Source organism: Kogia breviceps, chromosome 13, assembly GCF_026419965.1.
Source record: "Kogia breviceps isolate mKogBre1 chromosome 13, mKogBre1 haplotype 1, whole genome shotgun sequence".
Taxonomy (NCBI): domain Eukaryota; kingdom Metazoa; phylum Chordata; class Mammalia; order Artiodactyla; family Physeteridae; genus Kogia; species Kogia breviceps.
Window position 1 is genome coordinate 83628043 of NC_081322.1, and position 20094 is coordinate 83648136.

Here is a 20094-nt window from a genome sequence, read left to right on the forward strand (position 1 = left end):
TGCATAGGTTACATTTCTGAAAGCATTTGTTGCCCAAATAGCAAAGCAATCACATTGTTTGAGAAGTTTAAATTTTTTCCCTGTGAATCTGAAATGAAATAGTGTTCTTTACTTGAGTTTATAGGAAACAAATAATATAACAAATGAGTTTATGGGGAAAAAAATCTACATTTTATATTCACAGAGATAGCTAGCATTTATTGAGCACCAGATGTGTTTTGTGTACTGTAATTTATAGATATTATCTCATCTAGTCCTTCTTGCAACACTATGGACTAGGGGGTATTGTTATTCCCATTTTTCAGATGGGAAAATGCAGGCACAGAGATTAAGTAATTTGTCCAAGGTTGAATGGCAGGTGGTAGATTCAAGATTTTAATGCAGGCAGCTGTCTGTTCAGACTACACCATTTAACCCCTGGCCATCCTCCCAGGACTGGGGTCTTCACTGTTCCTTGCCTACACCATGCTTATTCCTACCCTCACCCGTCTGGTTCTGTCCTCCTGCAGTGCCCCCCCCCCCACCCCAGTGGATCATTCACTGTCCACCCTAAATTGTCTGGAAACTTTGTCCCTTCCCATTCCCACAGCTGCTTCTCTGCCTGATTTCCTGTTGACCAAGTATAATTGCTTCCTAATGTTTGGCTAGTAACCTCAGAAAATAGCTGTTCTGCCTCAAATTACCCTTCCTCCAAGCCATCCTAGTAATCCTGACGGGTAATCACCTTAAATACACTTTCATCAGAAGTCTTGATGAATAATCTCCCACAATTTTACTTTGAATCCTAGTTTAGAGAACACTCAAGACCCTCCAAAATCTGTCCTTGACCTACTTTTCCAACTGTATCCAGATGTTAAAACACCAACCCCAGGCAGATATTTCTCAGGTCATTTAAATGTGTTTGGCATGTAGTAAAGCGTTTAACGTTAGCTATTATTATTTTATATATAATATTTAAATAGGTAATACACCACTCAAGCACCAAAAATATAGAAATGTATTATTGAAATGTCTTCTACTTATTCTTGGCCATTCCCCACCACCAACATGTTAAACTACTATTTTTTTTTTTTTTTTTTTTTTTGCGGTACGCGGGCCTCTCACCGTTGTGGCCTCTCCCGTTGCGGAGCACAGGCTCCAGACGCGCAGGCTCAGCGGCCACGGCTCACGGGCCCAGTTGCTCCGCGGCACGTGGGATCCTCCCGGACCGGGGCACGAACCCGCGTCCCCCGCATCGGCAGGCGGACTCTCAACCACTGCGCCACCAGGGAAGCCCAAACTACTATTATTAATTCCTTTTTTTAAAAGATAAATTACAGCATACTATACACATTGACCTGTTACATGTTGCTTTTTTCCAATCCATATATCTTGGAGATCTTTTTGTATCAATAGCTGAAGACCTTTCTCATTTCTTTTTTACAGCTGCATAGACATTTTCATAGCTGTATGGCTATGCCATAATTTAACTATTCATAATTTAATTACTCTGTAACCAAACACATTGATGTCATTATAAATAATGCTAAAGAAAATATCCTCATTCACATATAATTTTGCATGCCTGAGAACTTATCTATAAAGTACATTCCTAAAAGGAGAACTGGTTAGGAAAATGACTTATGCACTCACAATTTTAACAATTATCGTCAAACTGGCTCATAGGGGTCAGATCAGTTTTCACTTCCAACAAAAATGAATGAATCACTAGTTTTCCCCACAGCTTCACCAACGTGCTGTGTTATTAAACTTTTAGAGTTTTGCCCACCTGATGGGAGAAATAGTGTCTTAGTATAGTTTTAAAAAACGAGTGAGTTTGAGCAAGTTTTCAAAAGTTTAAAGGCCATTTGTTACCCTTTTTCTATGATCATATCATTTGCACACTTTAAAATTGAATTTTGGGCTTCCCTGGTGGCGCAGTGGTTGAGAGTCCGCCTGCCGATGCAGGGGACAAGGGGTTCGTGCCCCGGTCCAGGAGGATCCGCAACAGGAGAGGCCACAACGGTGAGAGGCCCACATACTGCAAAAAAAAAAAAAAAAAAAAATTGAATTTTGCTCTTTTCTCTGTTACATAAGATGCAAATATTTTTCCAAGTTTGTCATTTGTCCTTTGATCTTGTTTATGGTGTTTTATTCATAGAGACATTTTTGATTTTGACGGTTTTAACTTGTTCTTTTTTACGCCTTCTGGATTTTTGTTTTATTCATAGAGACATTTTTGATTTTGATGGTTTTAACTTGTTCTCTTTTACGCCTTCTGGATTTTTTTTTTGTTTTTATAAATTTATTTATTTATTTCTGGCTGCACTGGGTCTTCATTGCTGCACCCAGACCTCTCACTGTGCTGGCCTCTCTTGCTGCGGAGCACGGGCTCTAGACGCACGGGCTTCAGTAGTCGTGGCTCACGGGCTCCAGAGCGCAGGCTCAGCAGCTGTGGCGCACAGGCCTAGTTGTTCCACGGCATGTGGGATCTTCCCGGACCAGGGCTCAAACCCGTGTTCCCTGCACTGGCAGGCGGCTTCTTAACCACTGTGCCACAGGGGAAGACCTCCCTCCCTGCCTTCTGGATTTTAAGTCATGTTATAAAAGCCTCTCCTACTCTGAGATTGTATATGAATTTTTCCTTATTTGTTCTAGAAATTTGATTCTTTCACTTCCCGCATTTAAATCTTTGGTTCATCTAGAATTTATCCTGGCATATATTTGAGATATGGTTCCACCTTTTTTCCCCCAGACGGCCACTCATTTATAACCAATGCCATTTATTGAATTACCCTCAGAATCCCCCCTGCTGTGGAATGCCACCTTCATACACTCAAGTCCTGTGTGCATTTGCCTCTACTCTTGGGCCTCCTGTTCTGCTGTTCAGCAATGGTTTGCTGCCTATTCATGCTTCAGGACCAGCCTGTTCATGGACTGAGCATGCCTTAAAATCAGCAGGGCTCGTTTTTCCTCACCGCTCCCTTTTCCATGGTTCTCGTTCCTATTTGTTTACTGCTTTTAAAATATAACCTTCAGATTCAGTTTGTTTGGTTTCAGCAAGCAATAAAAACAACTCACCCCCCCCCAAAATTTAAAAACCTCCTGTTGGTTCCTTTATTACCATCACCTTAAGTTCATAAATTAACATAGGAAAACATGGCATATTTTATGACTTTGAATCTTACTAAGAATATAGTAAATTCTTCTATGTTTATTCAACCCTACTTCTTTGTCCTGCAAGAACATTTAAAAATTTGTGTCAAATTGGTTTGGTTAAGTTTATTCCTAGATATTTTATCTAGTTGTGGCTAATGTACATGGAGTGTTTTCTTTCATTGTATTTTCTGACTCTTGTTAGTATGTGTGGAGGCTTTTGATTTCTGTATATTAATTTTACACCATTCTAGCTCAGCTTGTTTTCTTATTGTTTCTAGTAGGTTTTGATGTTATTTGATCCTCTTTAATTTTCCAAGTATCTAATCATATAATCTGTGAACAGTAATAACCTTACCTCTTCCCTTACAATATTTATTCCTCTGATTTCTTTCTCTTGTCTGGTTGCTTTAGAGAGTACGTCCAGAACAGTTTTAGGTAAATGGAAATATTACCAACCTGACATTTTCCCGATTTCAGTGGGAGAGTCAGTCTAGTGTTTTCTCATTCAGACTTTTGGTCTGAGAGTTACAACTTTAAAAAAAATCATATTCACTGATTTCTATTTCATTAAGCATTTTTTAAAAATTTAGTAATGGAGATTAAATTTTGAAGGTGACTTTTTGGTATCTACAGGGTTGATCATATTTTCCCTGTAACTTACTAAAATGATGACTTACATCAGTAAATTTCCTACACTGAATTACACTTGCATTCCTGTACTAATTCCACTTGGTTCAGACATTCCATCTGCTAATACTGGATTGGCCAAAAGGTTCATTTGGTTTTTTCGTAAGATGGCTCCAGTAGTGCTTAGTTGTCTTTAATTTCATTAGAAACAATTTTGTTAGATTGCATCGTGACAGCTATCATATCAGCATGCATTTTTAAAAAAACTTATCGGGCTTCCCTGGTGGCGCAGTGGTTGAGAATCCGCCTGCCGATGCAGGGGACACGGGTTCATGCCCCGGTCCGGGAAGATCCCACGTGCCGCGGAGCGGCTGGGCCCGTGAGCCACGGCCGCTGAGCCTGCGCGTCTGGAGCCTGTGCTCCGCAGTGGGAGAGGCCACAACAGTGAGAGGCCCGCGTACCACCAAAAAAAAACACAAAAAACAAAAAAACTTATCAAAACTGGTGGATTTTTGTGTAGCTATTTTAATATTGAAGATGGAAGAAAAAAAGCAACGTTTTCGGCATATTATGCTTTATTATTTCAAAAAAGGTAAAAGCACAACTGAAACGCAAAAAAAAAAAAAAAAAAGATTTGTGCAGTGCATGGAGAAGGTGCTGTGACTGATCGAACGTGTCAAAAATGGTTTGCGAAGTTTTGTGCTGGAGATTTCTCTCTGGACGATGCTCCACGGTCGGGTAGACCAGTTGAAGTTGATCACGATCAAATCGAGACATTAACTGAGAACAATCAACGTTATACCACGCGGGAGATAGCCGACAGACTCAAAATATCCAAATCAAGCGCTGAAAATCATTTGCACCAGGTTGATTATGTGAATCGCTTTGATGTTTGGGTTCCACATAAGTTAAGTGAGAAAAAAAACCCTTCTTGACCATATTTCCGCCTGCGATTCTCTACTTAAATGTAAGGAAAACATTCCATTTTTAAAACCAGTTGTGACGGGCGATGAAAAGTGGATACTGTACAACAATGTGGAACGGAAGAGATCGTGGAACAAGTGAAATGAACCACCAACAACCACAGCAAAGGCCGGTCTTCCTCCAAAGAAGGTGATGTTGTGTACATGGTGGGACTGGAAGGGAGTCCTCTATTGTGAGCTCCTTCCGGAAAACCAAATGACTGATTCCAGCAAGTATTGCTCCCAATTAGACCAACTGAAAAGCAGCACTAGACGAAAAATGTCCGGAATTAGTCAGCAGAAAACACATAATCTTCCATCAGGATAACGCAAGACCGCATGTTTCTTTGATGACCAGACAAAAACTGTTACAGCTCGGCTGGGAAGTTCTGATTCCTCCACCGAATTCACCAGACACTGCACCTTCCTATTTCCATTTATTTCAGTCTTTACAAAATTCTCTTAATGGAAAAGATTTCAATTCCCTGGAAGACTGTAAAAGGCACCTGGAACAGTTCTTTGCTCAAAAAGATAAAAAGTTTGGGGAAGATGGAATCATGAAGATGCCTGAAAAATGGCAGAAGGTAGTGGAACAAAAGGGTGAATATGTTGTTCTGTAAAGTTCTTGGTGAAAGTGAAAAATGTGTCTTTTATTTTTACTTAAAGACCAAAGGCACTTTTTGTCCAACCCAATATTTTATTTGGAATTTTTACATCGATATTCATAAGATCGATCAGTAATTTTCTCTGTTTCTTATACGAAGTACATCTGTTTAGCTTTCTCTCTTTTCTGGAATTAGGTTGGCAAATTATGCTTTCCTAGAAACTTGATCATCTCATTCATATTTGCGTAGAGTTCAGCAAAGGAGGGCTTTGGTTCTTTGAATTTCCAGGCTTTGTTGTCATTTCTCATGTCGTGTAGGTTTGATTTCACCCTTTTCCTTGCGTAGGGCAGGCAGAAGTTTGTTTTCAGAGAGCCAGTTTGGTTTTATTTTTCAGTTCTAATCTTTTTCTGTTTTCCAAATGATTAATTTCAACTATATTTTTATTATTCCCTTTCTAACTTCATGAATGGTATGCTGAAGGCATTCATTTTAATTTTTGTTTATTAATATAATTTTATAAGGACAAGAATTTTCATCTGAACACCACTTTAGCTATCTCTCGGGTTCTGAAAGGTAGTCTACACATATATATTTCATATTAGCTACTGCACTTATTATTATTTATGTGGAAAGCCACTGGAGAGTTAAGGAAAGAAACACGTTTGGTTTCCTAGGATAGGGCTAGATTAAGGTGGGCCTTGAGTGGGAGGTGTTGGTTAGAGATTTTTAACTTGATAAAAATAAGATTAAGAAGAGCTTTGGAAAGTAACATGATATAAATGTTGTTTTGAAATGATGACCATCTCAGATATTAACATTACCTTATGTAGTACTTTGTCTTTTCCAAAGCAATTTTGGATAGGAAATGCCTTTTTCAGCAAAGATGGAAAAAAGGAGTCTCATCTATCTCCTTCTCAAAGATGATATGGTCCAATCCCATAAACGGATACCTACCTAGAACTTCTCATGATTGTTTTGAATGTTGTACATTGGCTGAAATCTTTCATAACTGGCTTTAGAATTTCATACAGAAAGCTCCTTTAAATGTGAAGCATATCCTAAAATTAATTGGCCTATGGAGCAGTCATTCACTTCTACCCTAGCACTTTATGTTATCACTCATTTGGAACTGACCTTTGCCTTCAGAGGTGTTTTATTTCTCTAGTAGGTTGTAAATTTCTCATATAAGTACAGTATCTTTTACATTGTAGGAGGTCACTTCATATTTGTTATTAAATTATTTTGCTTAAAACTACTCTTGTACAATTATAAAATTCTCACAATGTGCATATGAGTAAATGAAATACTCCAAGATAACTGTCTGCCTTATCTTTATATTATCCCTAATCATATTCAACATTTTCAGTTGTCTTTCTATACTAAATAGATAACCCACACTTTCTCCAGCTTTCTGTTATTAGAGCAACTAAACTAGTAACTTGGTATGTGTTATACCAGATCCACAATCTCTTTTATTTGATTTTTGTGTCAAGGGCTAGCAGTGCCTACTCAATGCCCACTGCTCTCTTCTTTCTTACAGATTTTATCGGAGGAGACATGTGCCTACAACAAACTATATTTTCTAGACTCCTCTCCAGGTAAGAGTAGCCATGTGACTAAATTCTGGCCACGTGAATGTAGGTAGAAATTCTTAAGCTAGAAAATTCCTGCCTAGAATTTGGAGGGCAAGCCTGGAGGAGGATCAGGCTCACAGAAAGGATGGTGGACTAGAGAGCTAGAAAGTGTGAATGAAACGAGCTACGCAATTTGCAGGGGCCGCACGAAAGGAAGATGCCAACAACAGAGTATCACCTCTGGCGCTGGGCCCTTGGAAGCGTGGGGCCCTGTGTGACGGCACGGCTCGCGTGCTCGTGAAGCTGGCCCTGTGTGTGAAGGAACTGGGGCCCGAGGATGTTGTCAAGCTGCCACGTCAGCCCTGGACTGCCCGTCTGTTCTTCTTTTAATGGAGAGGAGCACAGCCCCCTTCTTGTTTAAGCCTCTGTTATCTGGATTTGCTGGGGGGTGCATTCCATAACGGATGCAGTGCTATGACTGTCTTCATCTTACAGATGGAGAAACTGACGCTCAGACAGTTTGGTACCTGATCCATGGTAACCCATCTGGGGTGTGGACTCAGGCCCTGTGAATATGGCTCACATACTCTTTCTTGTGCCAACACATTGTCTTTCTTTTCCTACAGAGATATAATCGTTCCGCGTTTCCTTTGTCCAGCAAGATACTGCAATTCTGCAGGTTTGCTGGTCTCGCTATGGCCCCTCGGGGTGGCCTATAACAGGAGGGGGTTAGCCTCATCTCATTGGCGGTTCCTCATCCACATTTAATTGTACTCTGGAGTGGGCAAGTTGCAGGGCCTCAGTCCACACTTAAAATATTGCCAAAAAGTGATTCACTCTTGTCTCTAGCATTATATTTATGCTCTGATTCCTCAGTAATTCTCCCTTTGTAGATGAAGCGTTAAGATCTTACATAATTCAGTTAAAAAAGAAACTCAAAGTATGTGAGAGCCCATCTGATGTGGGTTTCCATCTACTTGACCCTTCAGGAGAAAAGCATGCACTAGAGGTCCTTTCGGTGAGATCACAATCAGGAAACCTCAGCTAGAATTTATTCTTTTAACAGTGCATTAGGATAAACAGTGTTGATCGCCCTTTAGGTGTTCTCGCCGTGGGAAGCACTGTGGCCATTAACTATTATCTGTCTTATTAGCATACAAGCCATGGCTGCCACTTCAATGCTCCAGGAGCCCAGGGTAACATAGGTTATATCTGCCGGGTTTGAGCTCCAAGGTGACCGCGGGTTTGCTCAGCTCCAGGGCCAGCACCCAGCTTGGTTAAACAGACGCAGGTTCTGGACCAAGTCCCGGGTGGTGCTGGGGTGGAGGCCAGTGGATGATCGCAGGTGGTCAGTGTACTATGTGGGATGCTGGCAATGGCATTCGGAAACCCACCTTCTCCCTCTTGGTAGGAGGAGAGAAAACCTCCTACCTTCCCCAAGAGGAAGAAATGCCAGTCTGCTCAGCCAGATTCCAGGACATGAATGTCGGCCATTCACCAACAGGCACGTGGACTGTACGTGCCCCGCTGCCTCCTCCCTTGATGTGAGGGTCGGATCCCTCCCAAGCTGGGCCCGGCAGGATAACACATGGGTGCTGGGGGGGCCCTGGGGCTTGGAGGCTGGGGATCAGACCCGGATTTAGGTTGAAGCCTCTACTTAGGCCTTGGCTTCCAGCCCGCTTTTACCATATACCTTGCATTGGAGTGTCAGGCCCATTTGTGACTATGTGGCCTTTAGGCGGTCCACGGAGGACAGAACTGTGGTGTTTGGGGGTCCTTGTCTACAGTATCATTTTTAAATATCACCCAACTCTCACTGCAAGGGTGGGCCCTCTGTCGACACCTTGATTTCCGTTCTAGGCTCTAGAACTGTGAGATTGAACATTTCTGTTGTTTCAACTACTCGTCTGTGGTACTTTGTTATGACAGCCCGACTGCCACGCTTGGGAACCAGGTCGGGTTCTCCTATTTTAAAAGGCTAGTGGGCTCCGTGGCTAGAAGTGGGAATACCGCACTGTGAAGTATTTGAAATCATCACCATACCTTTTCTTCCACTGTTCAACTATAGTAGCTTCTTGACTACAAGAAGCTCATAAGTGTTCGTCAACAAACTGGACTACTTACGTGCAATAGAAGGCCTTCCGTCTCACTCCTACTTTGGTAAAATAAGGAAATCGGGGTAGAGTTTTTGTGATCTGAGTTGGGTCACGCGGAGGTCAGGTCAGTGGTAACGCGGAATAGATGGGAGGCTCCCTAGCTTATCGTGTTAGTCATCTATTGATGAGAACTCTCTGATTCTTGATGAGAAGTTGCTAAAAAAGATGATGGAGGATGTTTCTTTCAGTCCTGAAATACTTAGTGCAGTGCCCAGCACTGATAGGTGCTAAAACTGTAACTCTCACTATTAGTGTCCAATTCTGGAAGAGGATTGCTTTTCTTAAGTCAGTGGTCAGAGGGGGAGTGTCTGCCCCTTGAAATTTATGTATTATCGGTGGTGCTTAATAAAGTATTTAAATGATATGAATGGGTCTGAACATGATGCCTTGAGCAATCTGGGTTAGAACATTCTAAACTTTATACCACATTGCTAATACATCACCTCTCAAAAGCCTAGGTCTTCAGCATCTGGTAGCTAGCCAACACAAAAATACTTCTTTAACAAATCAAAAACATGCACTGTTTTATGAAAGAAATTGATAGAGTAAGGAAAGTCAAATCCAGCATCTCCAAGATGCCTTAATCATTGAGCACGAAAATTCTCATGTATGACATTTTAACACTATGTTTGCTAACAATCAAGAAAACTGAGCATCGTAAAAATAAGGTTTTTAAAAGCACTGAAAACTCTAATTCACTAAAACCAGGAAATATTATATTTGTATACTAAATTTTCTGGCCCCTGAGTGACCGTTTGCCAAAAACTTGGCTTAAAGAGGGTTCTGCAAATTTCTGGAGAACAGGGATTGTCTCTTTTTCTTAAACATGAGATCCACATCTTGCCCTGCCTATCAGTCTAGGATAATGAATATATATATATATTCAGTAAATGCTTGTTGAATGAACCAATGTGTGAATGATTTTCTTGGTGGGTTTCTATGAACTGAGGGAGAAGAGGCAACATATCAATAAAGAATGAACATTTTCACTTTGAAATAAGGAAGGCAATTTATTGTAGTGAGATTATACTGAAGTTTTACATATGCTCGCCAATGCATATAAAGTAATTCCCTCCACACTATTGAAGAAGACACCATTGAACTGCAAAGAAACTCAAAGTGCTAGAAATCAGTGAATGATGCATAATGTAATGCAGTTTCACTAACTTACCCAAATGTAAAATTAGATGATTAGAAGACATATTGAAGTATTTTTCATACATTTTTTGTTGTTGTTTTGTTTTGTTTTTTGGGTTTTTTTTGCTGTACGCGGGCCTCTCACTGCTGTGGCCTCTCCCGTTGCGGAGCACAGGCTCCGGACGCGCAGGCGCAGCGGCCACGGCTCACGGGCCCAGCCGCTCCGCGGCACGTGGGATCTTCCCGGACCGGGGCACGAACCCGTGTCCCCTGTATCGGCAGGCGGACTCTCAACCACTGCGCCACCAGGGAAGCCCTTTCATACATTTTAACAACTTTTTCTTTCACTGGAGCTTGCAATGTCTTTGATAACTCCAAACACTGACAACTCTATTCCTTGCGTCTGTTTCTTTCATCTCACTATGGTGACTGGTTATCACAAAGCTGCTTACTAGAGGAAACTCCTAACAGAGACTTAAAGCATTTTCCCCTAAATGGAGTTTGTGGAAAATATGAAAATTGGCACACTCTTTGCGGCAACATAGAAAAAAGAGAAGATTATTTTTAAACCCTAACCGCTAGCAAAATGCCCCAGGAGGCAGAGAGCAGCCATGCAGTTTAGCGCAAGTTCACAAACAAATATATACACATATCGACGTACACCTCTTTGCACCCGACACCTTGCCTAGAATGCATTTTATACATTTGCTACATGTTGCACAAATGCAGGGGTGCAGACACTGCCTGAGCGCCGTTGAGGAGCTGGGTAGCTGTCCTCTCTGAGGAGGTATCTACACAACTTTCCAAAGGAGCTTATTCACGACTTTTTGGAAAACAGAGCCCAAGAGCAGCTCTTTACACAGCCTCGTGTGTACAGAGTGCCATGCGCTGTGTCTGGGTGACGGGCCCACCTCCTAGATGTAGGATTCCTTAGCGCATCGGAACTGATCGGCATCAAAGACGGGCTGACTACACCGCCGGGCCAGGAGGGCCGGCTTGTTCTTCTGGTGAGACTCGGACACGGTTCTCGGCCGCTGCAGCTCAGGTCTTCTGGCGACAGTCACCTGTCCCGTCATGTCTATAGAAGCACAGGCAGTCCTGCTCTGCTTCCAGCTCTCAGTCCTGGGCCACAGTCGGGGCCCGTCCAGTGGCTCCTGACTGCATGCATTTCTTGAGTCCCCTCCGTGGTGGGCAGGGAGAGGAGGCGGGAGCCGGGCGTCCGGGCTCAGCATCCTGGCCCGCATGCTGTCAACTGTTCGGCTCCCGTAGGCGGCGAGCTCCAAGGCCTGGTGCCGAACGGCCTCCTTGTAAGAGGGCGGGCCGCCAGGGCTCTTCTGACCCACCAGCTGGAACGTGTTCTCCACCGAGAGGGAGTGGGCCCCCGGGTTAAAGTCCACAGCTGTTTGGCCGTGGGTGTCAGGCAAGGTTTCTCGGATGACTCGGCCGGCAAGCTGGCTTTCTTTTTTAAGGCCTTTCTTTACTTGGTCTCTGGCCCAGCCCTTGGATTTTGCAGACACAGCAGAGCTGCGGGTTTTGGTTAACACTTCTTGGTGAGAGGCAAAGGAGAATGACATGGAGTGTTTTTTTATTTCTCCGTCGGGCTTACTTTTCTCAGTCTTTGTGAAAGACTGGTGTCTGGTGAAGAAGTTTCTTTTGGGGCTGGAAGGAGAAGCCGGGGGCGAGCTGTCGGAGAGCACGTCCAGGGAGCCACTGGAGACGGCTTTGGGGGCCAGTGTGCACGGTGACACCAAACCCGGAGCCGGGCTCTGCACCCTCGGGTCACGTGGCCTCTGGGTTTTGCCTTCCGCTGCAGGAAACACCTCCTCTGGAAACGGGTCCTCAGTTTCCTCACTTGCAAAGCGAGGGGCCGCCTGGGCCGCGGTGAAGTCATCCTCACTTCGCGTGAGTTTCGGGTTTGCTTTCCTGCCCTCGAGGCACTCCTGCGAGGATACCAACGTGCTGGGGTCCGAGTACCTCCTGTCTGGTTGCCCGAGGGAACCTTTCAGTCTGGGCGCACTGCCGAGGACAGGCTTCCAAGGGTGCGGCGGGCCTCTGGGCTCCAGGCCGGTAGCCGGGTCCGAGGACCCTGGGGGCCACCTGCTCAGGGACCCCACGGCGCTGGGCTCCGCGTCGGGATCGGGGTCGTTGCTGTCATAGGCCGAGTCGTTCTGCAGGGTCGACACGTCTGGGGGAAGTTACGGGATGGTTGAGCTTTTGTTCAGTTACTTTCAGAAATAAACCTAAGTACCGTTCACCTGCTTATTTCGAGTATGGCGCCAGGGAATTTGGTGATGCTAATTTGGGGCTTGGTATGAAAGAAACTGGCCACATTAAAATTCTGTTTCTTTCCATATCTACTATTTTGAGGTGGAGAAGATAAGTAGGAAAATGAAGCGAGAGAGGGAGGAACTGAGAAAGGAGAGAAAACAGCATTCCAGTGAAAATGTATCGATCTTAAATTTAAAACTGATCCTTTGGATGGCTCTTTTGACTGGATCCATCCCCATTTTAACAGACCCATATTCCACTGTGTGGAAACAAAAGTTTCTTACCCCCAACTCTCTAGCTAAAAGTTACTTAGTAAAATTAGCAGTTCTTCGTGATTTAGAAGAGGAAGGGGAAGGTTCCAGGCTGAAGCTGAATCAGTGTCTGCAGCCCGAGGAAACAGTGCAGGAAACCTCGAGAGAAAAGTTTCCATGTTTAATGACCTCCCTACAGACTGGAGTCTACTCTGATTTGGTGACGTGTGAAGGTAACTTCTGCTGCAGATACCAGGGATGCTTTACATTACCGGTCTGGACTGGTAGCTGGCCATGAACTTGACCCCAGAGTCAGAATCAATTGAGAGCACCGTCCGCACCTGAACTGTCAGTGTGTTCCAGGGACTCATCAGAAGCGATTCTGGAATGCCCTGGCATGTTCTCCCCAAATATTTCAAAGCAGTTATCGATGAAGAATTCCACCAGCGTCTTAACCTGTGAGGAGAAGTTAACAGGTTGTCGGCTTAACGAGACCTTTATTTATTTTTAAAGGAAGGGTGGTTAAGAGTGGGGACATAGCGGGGGTCAGCAGTTAGGGAGGGGCCAAAATGGTCATGAGAGACCTTTATGGGTCTGAAAGGAGCATCCGGAAAATTGGTAACAATCACCTATGTGAAAGTTATTTTCGAGACATGCATTTTTAATTTTGTGAATTTAAAAAAATCTATTACATCAAAGTAACACAAACTTTCATTTAAGGACTTTCCCCAATCGGTAGCTGAGCTGACAGAGTGTGATGCTCGCAAGAGAGAAAAGTGAAAGGGCCTTTCCATCCTGGGACACAGTCATGTAAAGATGGGTATCGATTGTCCTCTGCCTCGTGGGATGATAGAGGACGCAGGCCTAGCTTTACTCAGTTTCATCCAGGGTACACACCCAAGAGAACGGAACTATGACCAAAGCATTTGCCTTTGGTATTTTCACGGGGCTCTTGACTGAGTCGGAGAAATTCACGGGCACGTTATTGCCTGGCTTTTGCAAACAGACCATGAGTTTCTCAGAGATAGACAGAAACAAACCTTATCATTGAGGCCTCTCCGGGCTTCCAGTGACAGGTTGTGCTCGTTCTCCGGGCTCAGCACGTTGGGCCCGATGCAGATGGCGAGGTTGCCGGCATCCATCCTGTTGACCTCAGCGTTCTTGCTGATCACGTGGAGCACGGAGGCCAGGCGCTGGAGCAGCAGGTGGTTGGGCCGCGGGAGCTTGTCGGCAACCCTGGAGCGGGGGGTTCGGGAGGCTGGTTTCAGGGGGGCTCACGGCCTGTCTAGCCTGAGGGTAGCAAGTTGCAAGTTTCTGCCTAACCCAGACTTCCTTTACAAGGAGGAAGGTCGGTTTTCACAGGAGACGTCGTGAAACGTTCATTCAGACACTTCCAGTGGCAACTGACATGGAATGAGTCAGTTAACCACAAGATCCTGCAGCCCTAACACACTGGCCTTGATGGTCAGGACACCAATAACATGGCCCTTTATTCTTTACATAGATCTTAAATTATGAAAGGTTAACTCCTGCGGTGAAATACATACTTTAATACATTTTGAAAATCATTTTGTTGAGTAACCATTTAGCCATGTAGAGTGTCCTTCTGCTTCTGACACTGCAAGACTATTTTTTTTTTCAAGAGTACAATCGTCTGCCTCTTTAAAAACTGTGCTCATCAAATGAAGATGACACATTTTTATACCATTCTGAGAAATCTTTATGGAGAGTTTATCAGTTTATAAGAGCATGTTCATAAAAATTGTGACAGCAGCACTTAAATGGCAACATTGGTACTGCTGCTAATAAATTAGAATTGTAAAGCTTCATAGCTTCGAAAAGTGAAATGGTGTCTCTAACATAAGGATAGTTCATTTCTCATAAGAAGATATTGTTATGAAAGAGCTTTGTGTCTGTAAGCGGAAACTTATTGTGATAATCGTAGGGACAGACACACTAATGTCTTCAATTCAATAAATGTTTCATTGAAAATATTTAGCCATGTGAGACAATCATAATATATAGACAGACTTTCATAGGATTTGGCAAAAGTGCTGTTATTTTAAGGTTAGGTGTTTTAAGATTTCCTAGTCTCTAACCGGTCACACTTCCATTTATATATGGAACTGTTTTTGCTGTGGTTAGAATTTGTTTTTATATAGCTTTCATTTTGGTTAATTATAAGGATATGAAATATGCTATGGAATTTTGTGAACAAACAACCCCTTCCAGATTGTTTACTACGCTTTAAGGGATGTTTTGTGGGAGAATAGTTGCTTTGCACGACATCAGTGTACAGGTTAAGGAGACCCCAGATTCCTACACCTGGCTGGTTACCCTGCTTTGAGGCTTTCATCTGTGAGTTGGTTCCATACCTTCTTGAACTGCTTATATTTTTAGACTCCCCACCTCTTGGGATTTGTGAGTACTGAAGTCCGCTTTCTATCTTCTGAAGAGGCGCTTCCTTTCATTTGGCTAAAACTACGTTTAAAAAATTTCCAGGGTACCTCTAGGTTTGTATTCTGGGAGTAGATGAACAGTTCCACTCGAACTCCCTAAACATTGCGATATACGTAAACCACTCGGACAGTTACGTGCAGAATCAAAGGATGGAGACCGGGCGGGCCTGGCCTCCGGGGACGAGGCCGGCAACTTACTGCTTCAGGGCCTCGATCCTGTCCTCCTCTCTCTGTTTCTCCAGGGCGCCCATCCACTCCTCAAACAGGTCGCAGGACAGGAGCTTCAGTGGGATACTTCTGAGGAAGTCCTGGAGGGTGGGAAGGGACCGTTCATGTTACACAATGTGCTGCCATCCTTTCACCTCGTTGGTCGAATCTCAGGGACTCTGTGCTCATCCCCTACACAGGCTGTGCCCTTTCCTTCCTGCATTCATTAGCCTGGAGAAATCTCTCACCTGACTTGTCTCTCAGCAGCTTCCTAACTACAGGAGCAGTAAGGCCATCATCCAAGGGGCCACCAGACTTAGGGGAATGGACTCGGCCATGGGACAATCCAAGTGCTTTTCCTCAGAGAAACTGGGGGGGGGGGAATTTAATGCATCACTTTCTGTTGGAATCTGGGATCACAGGAACAGAGAGGCTTATACAAATAAATAAAGGCTTAACTAAAAAAATTAAACTATAAGATCAGTTTCCTTTGCTTTGTAAAGAGCCCATCTCTTATTTCCTGAGTGTGAATGGGTCAGAGCCCATCAGCAGGTCATCTGGCACCAATGCTGTGAACTCACCTTAAAGACCACCGCCAGGAGGTGCACGGGGAGACTTTTCAGATCTACCACGCCTCCGGAGTTGAGCTCTTCCTTAAGCTCTTTACGGGCTTTCTCGTTGGCTGCTTTCCTGAATATTCCTTCAGTGGAAGGGCCTTTAAGGCATAGTATAGTGAGAATATCCTAAAGGAAAGGGGTATAGAAATAGGAAGGGGTCACTTCACTTGGTTGGAAGACACACTCTGCTGCTACTAACGCAGGAAAAAAATCTATGTTTTGGTAGGAGAAGAAGAATTAAAATAGTGGACATGAACAGTAGCTAACTTTACCTGTTTTAAAACATCCTCTCCATAGAAGTTAGTTCTCCAGGATACTAAGACAGTCTCAACAAGAGACTATTAATGCCAGTTTCTCCTTTCAGTCTGGTTGCTATCAACTGTCTCCCTCGGCCCTGCCATTTTTCTAAGAGGAGGCAAATTGTGAAAGCTGGAATTTGCACATTCTAAAACTATTTCAGGCCTCTCTCCTTTCAAGTCATTCCATGTAAACATTGGATTTCTGATCATAAACTCTATAAATCTCTGTCTGTTAATTTCAGAAGCTACACATTTTCAGCATTCTTCTCTCCATGAAGTCAGAAGGATGGAGGGGCCATCAACCTGAGCTCAGTGGCAAATACAACTAACTTCTAGAATGTAAGCAGCCAGGTATTCTCCTGACTGCATTCCTAAGTGCGAACACCCTTTGCAAACGTGGGAAAAAACCTAAAGATTGGCCCCGACAAGTTTAGCATGAGAATGCCGTTCAGATTTCCCGAGGACTTTGCACAGCCGGCAGAAAACTGAAGTAGGTTCACGCGTGAATGTGCACCTACCTGAATGGGTCTGGGGAGCGTGTCATTGTCACTGCAGATAGCTGACAAGGGCTGATCAAATAGGGATGACTTCAGTTCTGGCTCTGAAGCCCCAGAAAAATCTGATGAAGAAGACAGCCTTCTCATGAGAAAGAGCCAGTTCAACACCTTCTTTCTCTTCTTAATTTCTACAGCCAAGACGACAAAGCAAAGAGAAATTAGATTAAAATATTGATAAGCAAGGATCCAGAGAGGACAACGGATATTGTCATCTATGGTTTGCTGTGTGGGACAAATAATATTGAAAAACCGAGGAAGCAAAGGGTGTGAATCTTAATCTAGAAAAATCAACCTGAAAAACATCTACATTGTTACCAGGGCAGTCAGCCCCTAAACAGCAACACCAAGGTTCCTCAAAGGCTCCACCTTTCCTGTTTTTACACTTTCCTAGCTGTTTGCTACAGAAAATGGGCAAAACCTAACTAAGCAGGTCGTAAACAACCATCTTAACATATTGACCTAAATAACCACGGTGGATATTTCTGACGTGAGATAGATTATTTTAATGTCTTCCTTTGACGAGTGAAGAAAATGAAACTTATAGGAAGAGGAAGTGACTTGCTCAAGACCATTCTGAAGGCTGTGCGCTGGGCGGCGGCCCATTAAACAAACCTCTGTGGCCATGCTAACACGCACCACTAGAGGGAGCTACACCACGCAGTCTGTCTACAGTCACCTGCAGGGTTTTCCCAGTGGACGCTTTAGGGAAGGGCGGGCACAAATTGCTGCAGGAAGGTTTGAACCTAGACCCTACCAAGATATTTTTTATCCTTGCAAAATCCTGAAGACGTGTGCAATGGGTATAACGTCTAACAAGTTTCCTTCTTTCTCTGTTTTCTCCCTCGTCCCTTCTCCTTTCTTTTCTGATTATGAAAGCTACATAGTTTAAATGCATTGGCATATGTTTCTATACCTTTGATACCGCCAAGTGGAGGAGGACGGATAGAGAACTGGCTTGTCCTCATAGTTCAGGAGAACTGGGTCAGGGTTACTTTATAATGCAATGAATTGTGGGAAAAATGGAGTGAACGGTGTGTTCTTTGGGATTTGAGATTAGTAACAATTGCTTCATGTGCTCTTAGAATCATTCTCCGTTAGAGGAGGGAGAAAATGGTACAGGCGACTGTATTTTTCACATGTCTGCACATTTTAAATGTCAAAACATAAATGCCAGGAGATCTGTGACTCCGTTAACACCCCTCTGGAGAGCTTGGGGGTTGGCTTAGGGGAGATCTTTTCTATCAGAGCGCTTGTCCTCCAGTGAGCTGGAGCCTTCCTGCCATGCAAGTGTTAATGTTCTGTGGTCTTTAAAAGAACACTTTGAAAAAAAAAATTCCTAGTAAAGCACTGTGGTTTGGCAAACTAAGAACCTCTATGTAAAAGATCAGTATGTTTTCAAAACTCACCGATTAGCTGGCAAAGACTATCTTCGCTCTCACATGATGCCAACAGAGGATGTTCCTTGATGTCACCCTAAAAAGAGATTTATTTTACTTTAAAATAATGACTGAAGAAATCTGCCCAGTCTTGCCCCACAAAGTACATTCAACATTTTATTCATATCAAAAACTAGTCGAGTCCGTTATTTTTTTCTATCTTCCAGAATCAATGTTAATGTCCTGCTTATCATGATAGAAGATCTCAATTAATATTAGTCTTTAATTTACTACACTTCTTACGTTGATTTTCTGTCCTGAAAACTGAACAATACAAAGGATATTCAATAAAAGTAAAGCTTTCCATCTCCCAGTACAGATAAAAAGTTTTAAACATTGCTTTCTTACCTCTGATCGACATTCAATTAATGTCTCCATATTACTGGCATTTAGTGTTTTTGACTAAAAGAGAAAGCACTCAATTAGGTAAACCTCTTTGACTCTTGCCATGAGAAAACATGAATTAATAAATATAAGAAGGGCGCATACAGCATGGCCGCTGCTTGTCAACTTCATTAGAGTTTGGCCTGACCGTCCAGTGATGAGCTTTGCTCCTGTGTGGCCTTGGCTCTGTATACAAGAAATCACATGGGAAGAGGTTACGAGGGGTACACATAATGCATTGGCCAATTTCAGTGCCACTCTGATTAAACACAAAGTTTGAAACTACTGGCTAGAAAAGTTTCCATTTAAAGTCAGTTATATGTTGCCAGATGTCTTACGCTATTAAACACAACATCTGAACACACTTACTTCTAAATGTTTTAAACCTGATATCTTCATGATGCCAAGCTTTGTTATTCATTTATTACATTCCCATCAGGAGATAAGCTGAATAACAATTACAATCACAACTAACTCTTATCTGGAGAGCTCACTGTGTGTCAGGACACTGTATTAAGTGCTTTGCACAGGTTTTCTCATCTAACCGGAAAAGGAAGAAACGTATTCCCAGGATGCTACTTCTAGCAGACATAAAACAAAGATAACGTGTACAGAATTCCTATGCCACAAAAGTGCAGGCTTCACATTAAAGCAAAGCTTTCTGCGTTTATTCTTTATAACAGAATATTCATTGCATATTCCACGGTGTCGCTGTTTTCTGTTGGATATGATCTTAAAGCCCAGTGACCCGCTAGGCATATTACTGTCTAGTCATTTTGATTTATGGTACTTACCCTCGGAGGGCCTCCACCCAGACTTCTTTTACCTCCCGTGAACTGTGGAAAATGGGAGAAACAGCATGACACTCTACTCCTACTAATCCACCGTCAGGGAGGAGACTGAACTGCTCTAACTTCACATGTTCTGTGTTATAAAGGAGAGGGGGCGGGCAGGTGGAAATTCAGAATATTATTGAGACCGGAAAGAACATCACGGGCTGTCACCGGGACAGAGTCAGCCAGACACTGGAGAGCTCTCACTTCCTCATTCCTTTTAGGGCAGCTCTGGTTCTTTCTTTTTTCTTCTTCTTCTTCCACTTCAAAGCAAGACATCTGTAAACTACTAAGAGTGGAAAAGATGACATATGGCCATAGGTGAAGGCCCTGATTAATGTCATAGGTGGGATGTATAAATAAGAAATTGTGTTATTCCGTACGTAAACATCATCGTATTTTCTAACGTGGTAATTTCAGGTGCCCTTTTTTTGGTACCCTGTTTGGGTGCTGTCTCCCCTCCCACCCACCATCTCCTCTGTTCACCAGTCACTGTACATTGATAAGCGCCCTCTAGGTGCGGGACGCCGTCCCTCTAAGAAACCCAAGACACACTGCCTCTTTTGAAAAATAGTCACCAGCCA

At 43.3% G+C, this 20094-nt stretch overlaps 2 protein-coding genes across 2 annotated transcripts in view; one reads left to right on the forward strand and one right to left on the reverse strand.

Moving 5' to 3' along the window:
- The window catches only part of FNDC1 (fibronectin type III domain containing 1), a 220490-nt gene that overhangs the window by 24090 nt on the left and 176306 nt on the right, over nt 1-20094 (forward strand). The window contains exon 2 of the mRNA XM_067011110.1: nt 6873-6930. The gene's annotated coding sequence lies outside the window, so the exon portion shown is untranslated. The remainder of the gene's footprint in view (nt 1-6872; nt 6931-20094) is intronic.
- TAGAP (T cell activation RhoGTPase activating protein) lies at nt 10051-19623 on the reverse strand. Its single transcript, XM_059083535.2, has 10 exons — nt 19472-19623; nt 18783-18863; nt 18642-18695; nt 18264-18330; nt 16819-16985; nt 15966-16127; nt 15376-15485; nt 13759-13954; nt 13060-13174; nt 10051-12384 (listed from the first exon to the last, which is right to left on the reverse strand). The coding sequence occupies exons 2-10, from the start codon at nt 18807-18809 to the stop codon at nt 11114-11116; spliced, it is 2169 nt and encodes a 722-aa protein (XP_058939518.1). The 5' UTR covers nt 18810-18863; nt 19472-19623; the 3' UTR covers nt 10051-11113.